Here is an 18,611-nt window from a genome sequence, read left to right as displayed (position 1 = left end):
AAACTGTATTGTGAAGATTATTTTGAAAACTATTTTGAAGAAAACTAATTTTCAAAAGCAACGCCTTTGTTGAAAAGAATTTGACTGGAGAATACTCAAACTCCCCTTGTCTTCATTTGTTGAGAATAACCATCTCAATCATTGTTGTTTAATCGATATCTTTTATGACCTGATTGCTCAGGTTATAAAAGATGCCCCTAGTATGATTTTACTTCCATGACAGATTCATAAAAGAGCAAAACATAGGGAAATGATCGAAAAGTTTTCATTTCATTGAATACTTGAGGTTACAAAACTTTTCTCATATACAACAGACTGAATCTGATTGACATCTCTGTTTTTATTTCTGCCAGCTGTTAGTGCTTCGAATGGGTATGAGAACCTGCCACTCTTCTAAACTTTGTTCTGCTTCATATCACCTTTGAGGAGATACAACTGCATAATTTTTCTCTTATCACCCCAGCTTTGAGAGGGATACTAATCACACAGGACTACCCACACTGGACTTTGAAGCTTGACCTTGACTCGACAAAGAAAGGACTTTGACACTGATATCAAGAACTTCGATGATGACATGACTTGAACTCTAAGAGAGACTGAATCTGCCTCTTAGTCTGATAAGTGTTTTAAGATGGTACAGTCTACCACTCTTAGAATCTTTTGAAAACCGTATTTAAAGGTGTTTCATTCCTCTTTCCGGTATTTCCGTCATGGTTATTATCTCTTTGGATTGCTTAGTTTTAACCCCCTAACTTAGAGAGTGTTAGAAAAATCTCTACTGGCGCTTACTCAGACTTTGGAGTAGTACCGCCGAAGAAATGAAAGTCTTACTGGCTTTCAGAAGTTTTGTCCTTTATGAATTCACTGCCATGACCAAATCGCCTTTTTGAGGTTTTCGATTTGGCAGACCGCATGCCTTATATTTTGCCTGGACTATCTGCCCTTGCAGATTTTTCATCCAGCAGGCTCGGCACCCTAATTTTTGCCTAAACCGCCCTTTCGGATTTTCAGCTTAGCGGGTAAATGACCCTAACTTTTGCCTAGACCACCCTTGTGGGTTTTCAGTCTAGCGGAGACTCCATCATTTTTTTCTTTTCTTTCTATTTCTCTACAAACCTGGGCCTAAATACACCAAAAGGACTTATAGGTAAGCTTGGGTTCAAATAGGTTAACCTTTGGTAAATTTTCATGTATTTGACCGAAACTGGCCCTCCAGATTGCCTACGTATCCCCAAAGAAATGGGAATCAGGTCCGCGTAGTTCGCCCTTTTGGGTTGCAAGGATTGTTTGTTTTGTTCTTTCTTTCTTTTTGAAGATTTGAAAGATTTGGAATAACATGACCGAACCCGAATTAATCAGGTTGCCTACGTACCCCTTTAGAAAGGGATCAGGTCATGACGTAGTTCAGGTTCAATATCTTTTATGACGCAAGTCATAAAAGATGCCCCTGGCTTGAGTTTATCAAAGAAAGAAGGTTTTTTTTTTTTAGGCCCAAAGGGTTTTTGACTTTGAGGTTGTTGGCTTTAAGCTCTGATCGTCCAAGGATAGCCTCCTGGTGTATCTAAGCATAGTACTTCTTTAGTTGGTCCAGGTTTGTAGGTTCTGTTATTTTTTTTTCCATTTTCATTGAGGAGCCTTACGGGTTTTCCAGGCAGGACTTCATCAACAATGTAAGGACCAGACCAGTTTGGCCTAAATTTCCCTCTGGGATCAAATACCGGTGCCCTGTATGATTTCAGGACAAGATCTCCTGGTTTTAGATCTCTGACTCGGACTTTCTTGTTGAAGGCCCTTTCGATCCTTCTCTGATACCCTTGGATGTGATATAAGGCTCTCGGCCTCTTTTCATCGATCATCTGTAATTCCTGATGTCTGGCTCTGGCCCATTCAGACTCTGGCAAATTTGCTTCCATCATAACTCTTAAAGATGAAATTCTCAGCTCAACGGGGAGGACCGCTTCCATTCCATACACCAGAGAGTACGGAGTTACACCTGTAGAGGATCTGATCGATGTTCTGTAAGCCCACAAAGCAAAAGGAAGTTTATTCGATCAGTCCTTATAAGTCTCAGTCATCTTACTGATTATGACCTTGATATTCTTATTCGCTGCCTCTACAGCCCCATTGTTCTGCGGTCTGTAAGGAGATGACTTGTGATGCTTGATCTTGAACTCCTCGCACAGGTGTACTACCTCTTTCTTGAAGTGAGATCCATTATCAGAAATCAATTCATAAGGTACTCCGTATCTGCAAATGATATTCGCACGGATGAACTTCGCAACTGTATGCGAAGTTATGGAAGCATACGAAGCAGCTTCTATCCACTTTGTGAAGTAGTCAATGGCTACTAGAATGTACTCATGTCCACTTGAAGATTTGGGATAAACTTCGCCAATGATGTCAATCCCCCATACTGAAAATGGCCAAGGCGAGGTTAAAGACTGTAACTCCGACGGAGGCACATGAATAAGATTCGCATAAACTTGGCATTTATGACATTTCTTCACGAATGCGAAGCAATTTGCTTCCATTGTGGGCCAATAGAAACCAAGTCTAAGGATCTTTCTTGACAGCATTTTACCATTCATGTGAGGGCCGTAAACACCTTCATGTGTTTGCTGTATGAGCTCTGCAGCCTGATCTTCATCAACACACAGAAGCTGTATCCCGTCAAATGACCTTCTGTACAATTCTTCACCACAAATGATGAAGTTGACAACGAACCTTTGAAGAGTTTTTCTCTGTTTACTGGAAGCCTCAGGCGGATGCCCCTTGCCTGAAATAAGATTTCTGATGTCTGCGTACCACGGCTTTCCGTCTGGACATCTAGCAGATATCTCTATCGCATTAACATGTGCGGGAGCCCATTGTAACCTCACAGCTAAAGGTTGAACCTCCATCGTCGCAGAAATGTCTAACATTGATGCCAAAGTAGCTAGTGCATCAGCAAAATGATTCCTTGTCCTCGACAGATGAGTGAAGGTGACACTGCTGAACTCCTTGACCAGAGATTCTAAATATGTGTGATACGAAATCAACCTCGCCTCTTTTGTTTTCCAATCCCCATTTATTTGACAAATGACACCTATCAGTGATATGGCCGGTATTGCGGTGATAGTCACAAAACTGATCCTCTCTCTAGGATCTCGGCATCGGATTAGGCAAGGGCTTAATGTCAGGCAGTTTGATCTTCCTGTCCTTCAACAGCTTCTTCAAAGCCACGGACAAAGAATATGGGAGGGGATCAAAATGACGAGTGGTTTCTGCTCCATCGGCTGCCTTCTCACTTTAGTGATTGCCCTGGGTGGTGGCCGGGTATAGTTAACATTGTGTACCTCTTTCAGCGCTACCATAGGTCTCTTCCCTTCTCTGACATCTGAGGAACTCCTTGACCTTAGGCCTTTAGCCAATGCATCTTCTATCTGAGTCCCAGTCTTAATAAGATGGTTAAAGTCAAGGAAATACTGGATAGCCATGTGGTGATAATATTGCGGAGACAGATTCTTGACAACTATCTTGATCTGATCTTCGTCTGACAGACGATGAGTCATCTGCGCAGCTTTCCTTCTCCATCTACGGATGAAGGAAGTGAAGGTTTCATTATGGCCCTGCTTCAATGCTTTCAGATCCCTCTTAGTCACGTCGATCCCCTCCTCCATGGAGAATTGCTGGACGAACTTATTTGCAATAATCTCTAGAATCCTGATCTCTTCTGCTTTCAAACTCAAGAACCACTTCTTAGCCGTTCCGACTAAGAATCGAGGGAATAGAAGAGCAACTTGCTCTAGAGATAAACCATGTTGTTGCAGAAGTGGAAGAACTGACATCAAATGGCTTCTAGGACACCCTGTCCCATCGTACTTATCCATATCCGGCACTTTGAATCTCGAAGGTAGTGTGACTCCTGGATAAATCATAAAATCAGACATATTCAACTTCTTCGGGCCTTGGAACTTTATATTCTCCATCTCTTGAGTTAGCCTGTCTAGTCTGTCTGTTATCACTTTGCCCTTATCAGATCTATCAAAATTAGGAAGGCAGTTCTCTTCTGCGTACTGCTCATCATCGAAGTCGTCTTCCACAGTTAAGACGGCAGGTCTGGTTACCGCAGGAGGTGGAGGAGGTATAGCTAAAGGGTGCTGAGGTGCATGCTCTTTAGAGGTAGACTCTCTGTCATTTTTCAGACGGGCTATCTCCTCATTCATGTTATTCATTTGTAGGAGCATAGCCTTCATCATCTCACTCATCTCTGCCAAAGCGTTTCCAGATTCGGCCATTTGTTCAGGTGTGGGTTGAACTGGTGAAAGTATTACCTGGAAGTTTGAAATAGGTAACAGAGGAGAGGTAAAAGAAGTAGGTGAAGAAGAATATCGACTCAGCCTGAAATCAGTAGACTGACGGGACCAGGTTGGTTTTGAAATGAAGGTTTTCTTAGGAGCAATGACTACTCAATCAAGAATCCTGTAACGGAAATATAAACACTAGATTAAAAATTTGATAATCGAGATAAAATATTCAATCAAATAGTGACAAGAGAAATGAAAACACACTTTCATTGATAAAATTCAAACTGTGATTACAACAGATGACAATACTAATCTCTGATCACAACTGGATAAGCAGACTGACAATAATGAAAAATGCAGAAATCAAGATGATAAAACATAATATAGATCCTCAAGGCTCTTCAATCCGAGCTCTCCTGCTTGCAGGCTCTTCCGATATTTCTCCACGTCGGATTTTAGATGCTAAAGAAAATCTCCTCTTTATATTTTTATTTCCCCAAGCAGCCACAATGGATCTAATGAGATCAGGAGTGAGATCTTCACAAAGAGGAGGGACTATGGCTCCGGGAGGACATGGAATTCCCGTAACCTGATGGAGAAATCGCATGGGTGCATAAAAAGATGATTTCTCAAGACCCCATGAGGTAAACAAAAGGATGTGGGTAGGTGCTAGTGAAAACTTGGAAGCATGAATGACTCACCCAACAAAACTGGCTCTCCTTTACATGTTGCAACCAATTGCGCCATTCATCAATGGACTGAGGTTGACTAGCTATTGGTTGCCATGCACAGAAATTCTTCAGGGTATACGGATTTTGGTTTTGTCGCTGAAGAACCTGAAGTTTTTCACCAAGCCAGACATATAACAATTTTACATATCCAAAGAAATTGTCTTTGATCTCTTGGGAAGCAATAAGATCTAGTCCCAAGAAGGTCTCTGCTAACATGGTGGGTATAGGATTCCTCCCCTCATTGATCTGATCTACTACTCCTAGTAGGGTCAAAGATGCAACATGAGAGTTTCTACGAAGAACGTGACGTGCGAAGACCATAAAGATTAAAGCATTACGTTGGCAATCCTGAAAACAAGAGTTAGTAGGATCGACATTTTTGGAAAAAAGTTTAACAAGGTCTTGACTTTTCACGCACGTATCCGTTAAACACGGCAGAGCATCCACAATTTCATTTTTGAATAGTTTGCAAAACAGATCAAGAGGGGATTCTATTCTTGAAGGTTTGATCCAGAGTCCCTCATATGGGAGCTCTAGCAGGGTACACCAATCCTCAAATATGGGACAGAGTTCAAAATGGCCAAATCGGAAGACATGAAGAACAGGATCCCAAAATCAAGCAACTGCTTGGAGAAACTTCCAATTTATATCCCGACTATTCAAATGAGTGAATGAATTGACGAAATGATCAGCCATGGTTCTCTTTGAATGCTCAGACGGAAGAACTCTAATGGCATCGGCTATCCAGTTGTCCAACAAAATGTTTGCCATAATCAGACCTGACACAAAGATATGACGGGATAATTAGGGAATGAAGATAACCCGGAATAAACAAATAATAAGGATAAATTTAGCAATCAATCATCGGAAGGATACAATTGACGACATCGAATATCCCACTGATGATCAAAGATGATCAGAAACTCAGAAACGAGACCACGGTCACAAAATGACAAAAGTAGATCATATACCGTATCTAAATCTGGAAGATGGATTTCAAAACTGTATGATCAAGGAGATCAACAATAATAAACTATGGCCATAGAGACAGCAGACAAACTGTCGACCATATCTAACGACAAAACAAACAAAAATATGAATAATACATACGCAATATGAATTTATGACACAACAAAAGAATGGATAAATGAGGTTTGAATCTGAAGGATAAAAACAGGCAAAATTTATTATCACTGGGTCAAGGAATAATCCGTAGCTATGAGTGTGACAAGTATAAGCCACTAGCCAGGTTTAGATCTCAGAGATGAATAGACATGACGGATTGATTCAAGCCAGGAATCTCTACTAGAAAGGAGGTCCTGATCTCATAATCAAGAGATATATGGACAAAAATCTCAATGAATAGAGCAAAAGATAGGCCACGACCATGAGAGGGGCAAGTAAAAGCCACTGGTCGGGTCTAGATCTGAAAACGGACTGATATAACTGATTAGATTAGACAAGGAAACCTCACTAAAGAGTAGGCCCCAATCTAATAATCAATATATAGATATATACATATATATATCCTAACTAGGGGCACCAGCCCTATATATAATCCCGCAGAGTCAAGACACTTGACTCAAGACAGACATGTGAGTGTACTCGGATTGCGTTGTAGCCACTTAAGGTGAGCTACAATAATCTATGGATAGGACATGGCTCCTAAATCTAGGCTCCAACATGTGTAAGCAACACATGTTCGTCTTTATATGAATGCAATATATATAAGCACATGTAGATCCTAATTGGGCTTCACTAAGTCAGTAAATATATCCATATACATAATATATGTAAAATGAAAGTAGGGCTCCGGACTCAATATATCGGGTACTATGCTTATGATCCATACTTTAGATGTATAACACAAGTACGCCTAGTGTAAGCACAATGGTTTTCACCTTGGCATTCCTATCTTATTTTGATGATTCCAATACACAAGTGATTTATGATCACTAATGTGTTTGATTGTCTAAGTTGTAGATCATAATTGCTTAAAGACATCATTGCTTGGATTAAGGCCAAAGAAGCTCGCATTGGACCACATTCGGAAGGCCAAAGTCATCGAAGTCCAAGATAAATGAAGACTTGAAGAATCGCATTGAAGATTGAAGTCAATTTAGATTGTATAAAATCCAATCTTAGTTTTAGATTTTAAGAGGCATAATTAAGTAAATAAACACACACCCTAAATATATAAGTGATTGTCTTTGTGGAGTTCCAACACCTTGGAACCCTGATAGCAATCCCAACTTGGTGTTAAGTTGGAAGCCTAAAAACATGAAGTGAAAATCTGCTCTTCATAGGCTTCTCGGAACTCCGAGAGAAATTCTCGAAACTCCGAGAATTCTCGGAACTCCGAGAAATATTCTTGGAACTTCGAGAACACTATAACGGTCATATTTTGAGCCGTTGGGAATTTTGCTGGAATTACCACAATGCCATTGAACGGTCATATTTTGGTTTGTATATATGGGCATTCTAAACTTCAAGACTATCAATCCTAACACTCTAAAAACCTTCTTGAACATCCATAGAGTGAATCAAACTTGTTTATGCCTCTCATCATCTAAAGATTAGGATTTGGATCATAGGCTCAATTTGTACATCTTCTACCATCTTGTAAACCCTTGTGAGGGATTGTTTTTGTTCTTTCTTTCTTTTCAAGAACTTGTATTGGGCGAGTGTTCGGAGAAGCGTAGCCCACTCTCCGTGGTGAAGATCGCCACCAAGGTTAAAGGCGGTTAGAATTTGTAATCGGCACCGATCTTCGCCGAAGTTAAGAAGATCACATAGTGAAGCCATTAACGGGTTTGGTTGGTGGAGTGGAGTAGGCCTCACGTTTGGAGGACCGAACCACTTTAAATCTCGGGTGCAATCTCTCTTACTCTTGCTCTTTATTTTGCATTTGCACTTTAGATTTAACTTGCGTACTTGAATTTTATTGTTGATCTCTTAATTTCTAAAATTGGGTTTGAGTTTTCAAAAGAATTAAAACTTGTTATCAACCTAATTTCGCACTCCTCATAAGTTGCCGTACTCGGGACCACCCTTGGAATTTCACTTGGTATCAGAGCAAAGGCTCTTAAAAGATTTTCGTTTTTTTTTTAATCTTTGGTAAATTTTTCTTTAAAAATTTCAAACAAGGGAAAGATCATAAGATCTTTGGCAACTTTCTAATTGTGAAATGGCGGATAGAAATGGAACCGGACTTCCGGAGGGCCATTCCACAACTAGACCTCCCTTCTTTAATGGGTTCAACTATGGACATTGGAAGACAATGATGCGCATCTATCTCCTCTCGATAGATGTGGAACTTTGGCACATTGTTGAAAATGGATACATGTTGCCTTCCAAACCATTTGAAGAATGAAATGTCGTAGAAAAAAGGCATGCAAATTTAAATTACAAAGCTATAAATTCTTTGTTTTGCGCCTTATCTACGGAGGAGTTTAATCGAGTTGCTCTTTTTGATTCCGCCAAGGTTATTTGGGATACTCTTGCCGTTACCCATAAGGGAACATCTCAAGTTAAGGATTCCAAAATAAACTTGTTAAAGAGCAAATATGAAATGTTTAGAATGGATCAAAACGAAAGCATTTCCGAAATGTATACCCGTTTTTCTAAAATTTCTAATGAATTAGCAAATCTTGGTAAATCTTATCCTACTGATGAGCTTGTGAGTAAGTTGCTTAGGTCTCTTCCTCCATATTGGGATCCAAAGGTAACCGCCATACAAGAATCAAAGAATCTCAAGACGCTAACCATGGAGGAGCTTGTAGGATCTCTCATCACCCATGAGATGCTCCTCACTAGCCGACAAGAGGAGAAGAAGCCGAAAGAGAAAGAGAAAGAGAAAGAGAGTCGTTCTCTAGCTCTAAAAGCCTTCAAAGCAAACTCATCATCCTCCAGCGAGGCGGATAGCGATGAAGAAGAAGCTTTAAGGAAATTTAAAAGCTTATGGAGAAAGAAACATAAAAAGGATAAAACGAAGAAGAAAGAAGAAAGTGAAGTAGAAGGAGGAATAAGGTGCTATAATTGCAAGAAGGCCGGACACAAAAGACCGGATTGTCCACTTCTCAAGTCATCTTCCTCAAAATACAAGGGAAAGAAGGAATGGAAGAAACATAAAGCTCTTGCCGCCGGATGGGATGCTACTAGCACCTCGGGAAAGAGTTCAAGCGAAGGGGAAGAAAAGAAAGACGATCTTTGCTTCATGGCACTCACCCATGAAAACGAGGTAAACGCTAACCCTTCATGTTATTCATCTAGTAGTGATAGTGAAAAAATATCATATGATGAATTGTGCTCAACCTTGCACTCTCAAATTTCTAAAAATAAAGTTCAAAAGAAATCCATTTCAAAATTAGAAAATGAACTTAATTTTTTGAAAAATGAATTTTCTTCCAAATCTCAAATACAACTTGAAAATTTTAAACTTGAGATTGAAACCCTTATGCTCTGTTTGGTTGCCGGGTTTTTTTTTTGTTCCGGAGTTTTGTGGGAGAGTAAGTTAAATTTTTGTCCCATCCTATGTTTGGTTGCCTTTTAGCACTAGGTTTATTTTAATCCCACTCTTGTAATGATTACTTATAGGGTGAATTTTTTAATCCCACTTTTGTAATGATTGCCTTTTCATCCCATCCCAAGATAACCCCAGGAACAAAAATAAACTCAGGAACCAAAAATAAGCTTGAGAAGAATTTTTTTCTACCCAACAGTTCAAACAACCAAACAAAGGTTTTTTTTTTTCCCACCATATCTCCCAGGGTATTTTTTTTCTCCCACATAACCAAACATGGGATTTTTATTTTACCAGGATACTTCCAGGACTTTTTTTTTCCCACCTATCTCCCAGGGTATTTTTTTCTCCCACATAACTCCCGGGACCAAAAAAAACCTGGCAACCATACAGAGCATTAAGGGTTGTTTGGATGAGAAATCTTGCCAAATTGCAAAACTCCAAGATGTGGCAAGCTCTTCCAAATCTTATGAAGATGAATTTAATGATTTTCTAAATCAAATAACCCATCTTCATAATGAAAATGAAAGGTTAAGATTATGTCTCCATGGATTCTTAAATGGTGACAAAATTATTGACATAATCTTAAAGAAGACTAGTCAAAGACCTAAACATGCATATGATAGGACTAGCGTATCTAACCCTCATGTTAGATGCCATTTTTGTGGAATAAATGGTCATTACCAATTCCAATGTGCATATAAGATTAGGGATTATGGTGGAACCAAGAAATCTTTGGTTCCCAAAGCCCCCATATGATTTTCATCATATATGCTTAGATTAGGGGCTAATGCTTAAAATTGAATATCTTTTTCAAAGTTAATTAAATATCCCCTCTTATGTTGAATAAAAATTCTAAATAGGGGGAGTTCTAGGTTTGTCTTTTTCCTTGAAAAAGGGGGAGCATTAAATTGAATATTTCATCCCTTTGTTTCTCTTTTACCCCAATCTTTTTGATTGATGCCAAAGGGGGAGAGAATTTAGTATTAGGAAAAATATATGTGCTTTTTATTGGAAATTCTCTTGTGCTTGTCATCATCAAAAGGGGGAGATTGTAAGCCCAATGGTTTTCACCTTGGCATTCCTATCTTATTTTGATGATTCCAATACACAAGTGATTTATGATCACTAATGTGTTTGATTGTCTAAGTTGTAGATCATAATTGCTTAAAGACATCATTGCTTGGATTAAGGCCAAAGAAGCTCGCATTGGACCACATTCGGAAGGCCAAAGTCATCGAAGTCCAAGATAAATGAAGACTTGAAGAATTGCATTGAAGATCGAAGTCAATTTAGATTGTATAAAATCCAATCTTAGTTTTAGATTTTAAGAGGCATAATTAAGTAAATAAACACACACCCTAAATATATAAGTGATTGTCTTTATGGAGTTCCAACACCTTGGAACCCTCATAGCAATCCCAACTTGGTGTTAAGTTGGAAGCCTAAAAAAATGAAGTGAAAATCTGCTCTTCATAGGCTTCTCGGAACTCCGAGAGAAATTCTCGGAACTCCGAGAAATGGTCCAGTAGACTTTTTTTCATCTTCTGTTTGTATTCCCGGAACTCCGAGATTTTTTCTCAGAACTCTGAGAAATATTCTCGGAACTCCGAGAACACTATAACGGTCATATTTTGAGCCGTTGGGAATTTTGCTGGAATTACCACAATGCCATTGAACGGTCATATTTTTGCTTTTCTATATATATGAGCATTCTAAACTTCAAGACTATCAATCCTAACACTCTAAAAACCTTCTTGAACATCCATAGAGTGAATCAAACTTGTTTATGCCTCTCATCATCTAAAAATTAGGATTTGGATCATAGGCTCAATTTGTACATCTTCTACCATCTTGTAAACCCTTGTGAGGGATTATTTTTGTTCTTTCTTTCTTTTCAAGAAATTGTATTGGGCGAGTGTTCGGAGAAGCGTAGCCCACTCTCCGTGGTGAAGATCGCCACCAAGGTTAAAGGCGGTTGGAATTTGTAATCGGCACCGATCTTCGCCGAAGTTAAGAAGATCACATAGTGAAGCCATCAACTGGTTTGGTTGGTGGAGTGGAGTAGGCCTCACGTTTGGAGGACTGAACCACTTTAAATCTCGGGTGCAATCTCTCTTACTCTTGCTCTTTATTTTGCATTTGCACTTTAGATTTAACTTGCGTACTTGAATTTTATTGTTGATCTCTTAATTTCTAAAATTGGGTTTGAGTTTTCAAAAGAATTAAAACTTGTTATCAACCTAATTTCGCACTCCTCATAAGTTGCCGTACTCGGGACCACCCTTGGAATTTCACCTAGTGTTATACATAGTATGCTTCATTGCTCATCGGCTGCTGTAAACACAAGTACGCCTAGTGTTTACAGCTGCAGCACCGGCGCATAGCTTGGAAATAGATACAACAATCCCATCAGGGTAATGACATTCTATCTGGCATGTACTGTATCTATCCCATGGAGCCAATAATAATAAAATCAATAAAAGAAAATAAAAACAAAATGATGTATGCTGTGCAGTCTGTGAATCCCTTGTTTTAAACACCTATTTGATGCCCCTGGATTCTAAGCGATTAAATTCTCATTTCACATGATTTTGGCCCAAATTTCTTCAAAATTAGTAAAAAATGGCATTTTAACAGAGTTAGGCAATATCTCGAAAGAATTCTCCAGCAGAATCGCCAGCCTGTGGACCCCGATCCGAGAGAGGCGGGAGACGAGCCCCCCACGAGAATGTCTCTCTCTAGATCATCCACGTGAATGGAGAGCTCTACCAAGGAACTCTCGAAAGAAGTGCCTCTCATACCAGGTGAGTGGCGATAAAAGGTGAGATACCTCTTGATTCGGGGACTGGCCCAGATTCGAGACGTACCTTAAACAAAGAAGAGTCGACATCCAAGGAAGTGGGCCCTGGATCCCATACCATGCTCTGTTGCAATGGATAACCAGAGATATAAAAGAAGGTTCGTGCCTGGTTACGAATTTGGAAGGTCCGAAGAGCACCTCGTCTGTCCAAGTGCAAGCACCTGGTCTCTTATGCCATTTACTTATTGATTTTGAAGAGTTTTGGGCGAAAGTCATGTGGAATGGGAACACATATCTCCAAGAAAACGTCTACTTAATCATGCATGTCTCGGAGATGAATAATAAGCACACATAAAAGAAATGAAATAAGTGTCACCTAAGAATAACTAGGTTATGAGTGTCATACCTAATTGGTGTCTAAATTCTGGTGTGCAAACACATGCATGCTACAGGTAAAAGTATAGGATCTGTACATGAAAGTAAGAAAACACAACAAAACACACAACACAATTCAACTCTATACACGACTCGACAAGACGAATCATAAAACTCTAATGCAATACTTGACTCGAACCAGAATGGCCATCCACCCTGGCTGCTCTACGTATCTCGGCCTCGGGAAGAATCAGAATCAACGTAGTTCGATGACCTATTCTAAACTACGATGCCTAACCATCTAGAACCGCTATCTTAGACTCGATCCACTAGACTTGACTGATTTTTAAAGTTTTTTGTACAATTGCTTAAGTTCATGTGAATTGTAATTTTTAGGAGTCTCTATATGCCCTAACTAATGCAAGTTGATTAGCCTTAAGCTAATGCAGGTGGGCCCTACATCCTATGTGTAACTAGGCTGTGCATCCTAAAGAAAACCATGGGCTGACTATATGCTTCCTAGTCTAGCCATCGGTTCGACTAAATGTCTAACCGACCAAGACTCGAGGCCTCCAAACTCTAGGGACACTCACACGACAAGACACACCATATCAATACAAACAGGACAGCCTCCTAACTCTAAAACACCACAAATATCTAGGACAGACTCCTAACTTTAGGGGAAGATCTTTTTGAAAAGATTTTGAAGAATTTTTGTATTTTTGGAAAGTTTGAAATGCTTATTTTGAAAGGTTTAGCTGGACTTAGGATGCGGATCCCAAGCTGCACTACGTATCCCGTGGAAAGGGATCAAGCCAACGTAGTTCGAAACTGAATTTCCTAACTACTCTCACAATGACTCAAGATTTTTGAGATTTTTAATTTTTCAGATATTTTCCAAGTGTTTTTGTTGTTTTTGATACAAGATGACAGAATTCTATCATCATAAGAGGAGGACAGACTCCTGATATCCCGCAAAGGTTGGACAGCATCCTATGCTTTGCTGGGAGGACTAGATAGAATCACATCTCTCTAAGGGTTGGACAGCATCCTATACCTTGCAAGAGTGAAAAAAAATCACATGACTTGATGAGAGGATGGACATGATCCTAATACCTATGATGATAGGACTGACTCCTAAAAGAAAGACTGAAGAACTGACTCCTACGCTAAAGAATGACTCTTTAACTAAGGACGGACTCTCTAGCTAAAGACTGACTCATATACGAAAGGACTGACTCCTAATGCACAACCTTAAGAGGGGAGTGCTAATGAGACTAGGCTAGTCTCATAAAAGAAGAGAAGATAAAGAAGGGTGCTAGTGAGACTGGGCAAGTCTCCTAAACACCGAGGTGGGCTCCAAGTATCCTTATCATTGCCCTTGCAATGATGGAAGGATTAGGCAACTAATAGACCGAGTTGGTCTTCAACTTAGAGGAGTATTCTACTTGAGACTTGAATAGTCTCCTATGGATGACTCACTAATAAGACAAAGCATGCCTCAAAAAGGTGTGACTTGTTAATGAGACAAAGCCTGTCTCCAAAAGGGTATAACTCTTTTCTTCATGAGGCATAGCTTGTCTCTTAAAGGGGGCTCTAGATGACTCTTTCATTGCCCTTGCAATGATAAAGAGAGTTAGGGCTACTGCCAGATCAAGTTGGTCTTCAACTAACAGGGGTAAAACTTGTGAGACTAAAGGTAGTCTCCTATAAGGGTGATTTTCTAAAGGGACAAAGCTTGTCTCAAAAAGGTTTGACTCTTCTATTGAGACATAGCTTGTCTCCTAAGAGGATGGGCTCTAAACAAGGCTTGTCTCCCAAGGAGGTATGCCTTATGAGACATGGTGTGTCTCCTAGTGCGGTTCTAGTTTCAAGGTTCTTATCTAAAAGATTGAATTAGTCTTAAAACCAAAAGAGGGGAGCGTATTCCTGACTGTGCAAGTCCCCTAAGGATGGGCTTGGGATAACTCCTTCATCGCCGTCAATAGAGATGATTAATATTCTAAAACACTTGATTACTTTTTATTAGGGTGATCTATGACTACAATATACCAGCAATTCAACTTATAGTCTCAAAATGTACAACCAAATCTCATTAAGACAAATGACATTTTGATTTAACCAAACATGTCCAATTCATACATTTTCTACACAATAGTTAGATAAGTTCTGGCAAAACAAAACATATGTAAACATGAGGAATTTTTTTTATACTAACAAATGATATACAATTTGGGTAATTTGAACCTTTCCTCAAAGCAAGGGTATCTATCTAATTGAAAAGAATGCATTAATTTGGCCTATCTAATTAACACAGTGAAAACATTTTCCACTTATAAAATTCAATGAATTAACACCAACAGCTAACTATATAGGAACTAGTAGTTGTGCTTAAAATAAAGTGATTTCAATGTACTTATTAAAATCAGGTGGTGCAAGTATCTATAGAAACGAATCATAATCATATTTGAATCTTCAAATCTCAACATAAAAGTTATTTTCTCTAAAAAAAAAATCTAACATAAACATTTGAACATTTGGTTCTCTATTTAATAGAATTATAGTATCTATAGCCTCATATAAGATGAAAGACTATGAAATTATGAGGACAAGTAAAAAAAATAAATTCTAATCATATTCAGTGTGAATAACAACAGCAATAACAGGTGAAGCCACCATAAAACTTAATAGCTTAGCTGAGAGGGAACTAATACCAATAGCTAACATGAATTCCAAGAGATTATGTCAGTTCAACTATATTCCATTAAGCATGTTAATTCAGCCTACTTTTATGCCAGTGCTCTCAACATCAGGCTCTGATAGTTACATTAAAGCTATATTAACGTGAGTCTCCTAATAAAAGAAAATCAGTATATCAAGTGAGTATATTCAACCTTTTTTTCCTTGAGCATATAAATCCCAAAAACTTAAGTACGTGCACACATATCATGACATCCATACACACATCCACAACAGTATAGGCGTAGTCCTTAAAACTCAACAGATTAAATGAAGATACCCAAAAACAATTTTTAAGCGTATAATCATAACACCAAGAGATATCTATTTCTAGTATTAATCTGTAATAGAAAACTTCAGTTACAGTGACACAAATAGGTTTAGAATGTACAAACTGAATTAGGTTAAAAAAAATTCATTGAAGAAGTCCAAATTGATAGACTTCAATTGAGAGCATGAACTCAATCCATAGTAACTCCACTACATAGAATCTCGTTTTTAAGCCCTACCTAGGCAATGACACATCTGAAATTTCAAGTATTTCAGCTCAAAAAAATCGCCCAAAGACCAAATATGACAAGTTGGCCTTGTTACGGAATTTTGTTGAAAGGCAGTTCATATGATCCCAATGAATATATACAGTGAAACTAATATGTGGATAAGAGAAAACTGTAATGGGATGCTCCTAAAAGATTAAGATGCTGGCATGTAGAACCTTTTGTGAAAATGAAAAAGGCTAACACAGTTGAAACCTGGAAACCCAAAACTTCATTGATATAACCAAAATCTAAATGTCATGTGACCTACCAATATTTGAAAGTCTTAGGTGAAAATGTGACCTTGATAAAAAAAATAAAAAGAAAAAAAATCTAGAGAGATTGGATTCACATATAGCATGAATGAAAAGATATCAACGCGGCATACCCAAACAATAAATGCCTCATTTTACTAATGCTCATATCTACCTCTATGTTCATTCCCATACGTTTAGTAACCTCCATGTTTTCCTGAACATGCCTCAAGGCTAGAATTAAAATGAGAACTCCCTCTTTATCCCCTCTTCATATACAAACAAGAGAATAAAGTCCTAGTATATCATGGAGCTAAAGACTTCAGCTTAATCTTTTCCCAGATACAGATGTAATGAACCAAGATTAGAGGTACGACTGGAATATTTTTTAAAGAAAATGATCCAGTCTCTCAAATATCCAAACATGGAGTCTCAATCCAAGGAAAAATATTAACAAAACCTTAGATCAAAACTTCATGTTCACACAATCTTATCATTATCCATCTGATTTCAGTATGATCAATCACCCAATGAACCAATTTTCTACCAACTAGACACCAACTCATATTCTATCCACCTGTTTGTAGTCATGAACCCATGCATTGTCATTTCAAAAGGTGGGGGTTCAAATAACAATTGACATGATATTTTAAGAGCAGAATTTTACTATGAAAATAACTATGTTACCCCATAAAATCTGATTTGTAAGTAAACTCAACACAAGAATTCTTTTCATTTCCAACTGAATTAAGCTTCTTGGAAGAATTAAGAAAATTTAGTATCAACATATGATTCAAGGACAAACAAATAGTATCTTCAAAAAAAAAAAAAAAAAAAAGCAAACATGTGAAAGTTTTCAAAACAAGCATTGGTTTACTAGGCAACTCAAACTCCATCTCAAATGACAACAGTCAAGGAGAAATTTACATTGAATCGAGAGCAAAACAAATAGAGTCAAATGAGTTTCCTCAATGGGTTAAGGATATGTAATGTGCCTTGTATATCAAGCATGCATTTTGCCACTACTAGATACATCCAAACCAAATAGAGATAAACAATAGCAGCTATAAACTAACCACATTATGTTATACGAGTCCAATGAGAACACATTCATATTATCCAAAACTAAGGACCATAGAACCTAATGAATACGGATAGGATTATGAATCCATATATCTTGTGCTGTGAAAATGAAACAAAAGCATGTACATGTTATTATTATTATTTTTTATTCAAAACAATAAACAGTTCAAACCAAATATATGTAATGAAATTTTTAAAATTTTCAACTCTACTGTATAAACAATATAAGAATAAGTACACTAGTATATTTCTATTGTCACGAAGCCAAAATGTATCCAAACCAAATAGATGAAAAGCATTTTAATTTTTAAAACTATCTCTATACTATATTGTATGATCAAAATTGATGCATATGACAAGAGAGTAACGAATGACTCTAATATTGACCTTCTCATTCAATGTAATTGATATCACACCTATTCATCTCCTAACTCTATTCTCATAAATCAAGAACTACTCATCCGGTACAGCTTGAAACACTTCAAAGACTCATATATATATATATATAAATTTTTTTTTTATCAACATTAGAAACATAGACTAAACAAATTATGCGATCTATTCTCATTTTCATCAACTCATGATCAATTTTTTAGACTAATTTACAAATATAAGAACCTAAGAGCACAAATTAACACAGTTCACTGAATAATGACATCAAAACCTAAATTAATTTGCATGTACAGATTGCTGATGTATACTAAATCTTCAACACAGGTCATTAAATTAGAATCTGGACTAACTTATCTAAATCACTGAAATACGAAAGCAAAATCATCACTCATGCTTTCTCAGAACATGATCGCACATCATAAACGTATCAGAAACAAATCATTTCTAAAAAAATCATCAACTTTTCTCAAACGAACAAATCAAGATCACATATTATAACAGAAAATTCTCTGCAAGCTGTAAAAAAAATAATCAAAATCAAATAAATTTAAAGTAATTACCTTCTATTCCGTTGTTTTCCTTACTAGATCAAGAAGATTTACCGAAAGAATAAAGAAATAAGCTCTTCTCCTTAGATTCTGAAATTGTGAAGAAAGAATATGATGATAACAAGGAAGATGATCGGAAATCTTAGTTGATCGGCCGGAAATTAATAGGAACTTGACTAAATTAACCGGCCGAAGTTTCGGATTTCACCGGAGAAGATTAGGATTTGGTTTAGAGTTTAAAAAGGTAGATCTAAGGTTCTAGAGCATGGATCTAGGGTTTTGAGGAATATAAAGTAAAGAGAATGTGAAAGATATGATGTGGAGAAATTTCGGTGGTCTGA

General features: G+C 37.8%; 1 protein-coding gene across 1 annotated transcript; it reads right to left on the bottom strand.

Annotated features, from left to right (window-relative positions):
* Nucleotides 1-3,103: 3,103 nt before the first annotated feature.
* On the bottom strand, nt 3,104-5,953 carry LOC143856709 (uncharacterized). The gene is made up of 2 exons (XM_077366978.1): nt 5,356-5,953; nt 3,104-4,461 (listed from the first exon to the last, which is right to left on the bottom strand). Exon 2 carries the CDS (start codon nt 4,275-4,277, stop codon nt 3,213-3,215), a length of 1,065 nt encoding a protein of 354 aa, XP_077223093.1. The 5' UTR covers nt 4,278-4,461; nt 5,356-5,953; the 3' UTR covers nt 3,104-3,212.
* Between the last annotated feature and the right edge of the window lie 12,658 nt (nt 5,954-18,611).

This window comes from Tasmannia lanceolata, unplaced genomic scaffold (assembly GCF_043159265.1).
Source record: "Tasmannia lanceolata isolate RefF3 unplaced genomic scaffold, GAP_Taslan_0.1 ptg000023l, whole genome shotgun sequence".
Taxonomy (NCBI): domain Eukaryota; kingdom Viridiplantae; phylum Streptophyta; class Magnoliopsida; order Canellales; family Winteraceae; genus Tasmannia; species Tasmannia lanceolata.
The sequence above is the reverse complement of the archived record's forward strand: the minus strand, read 5'-3'. Positions and strand labels throughout refer to the sequence as shown.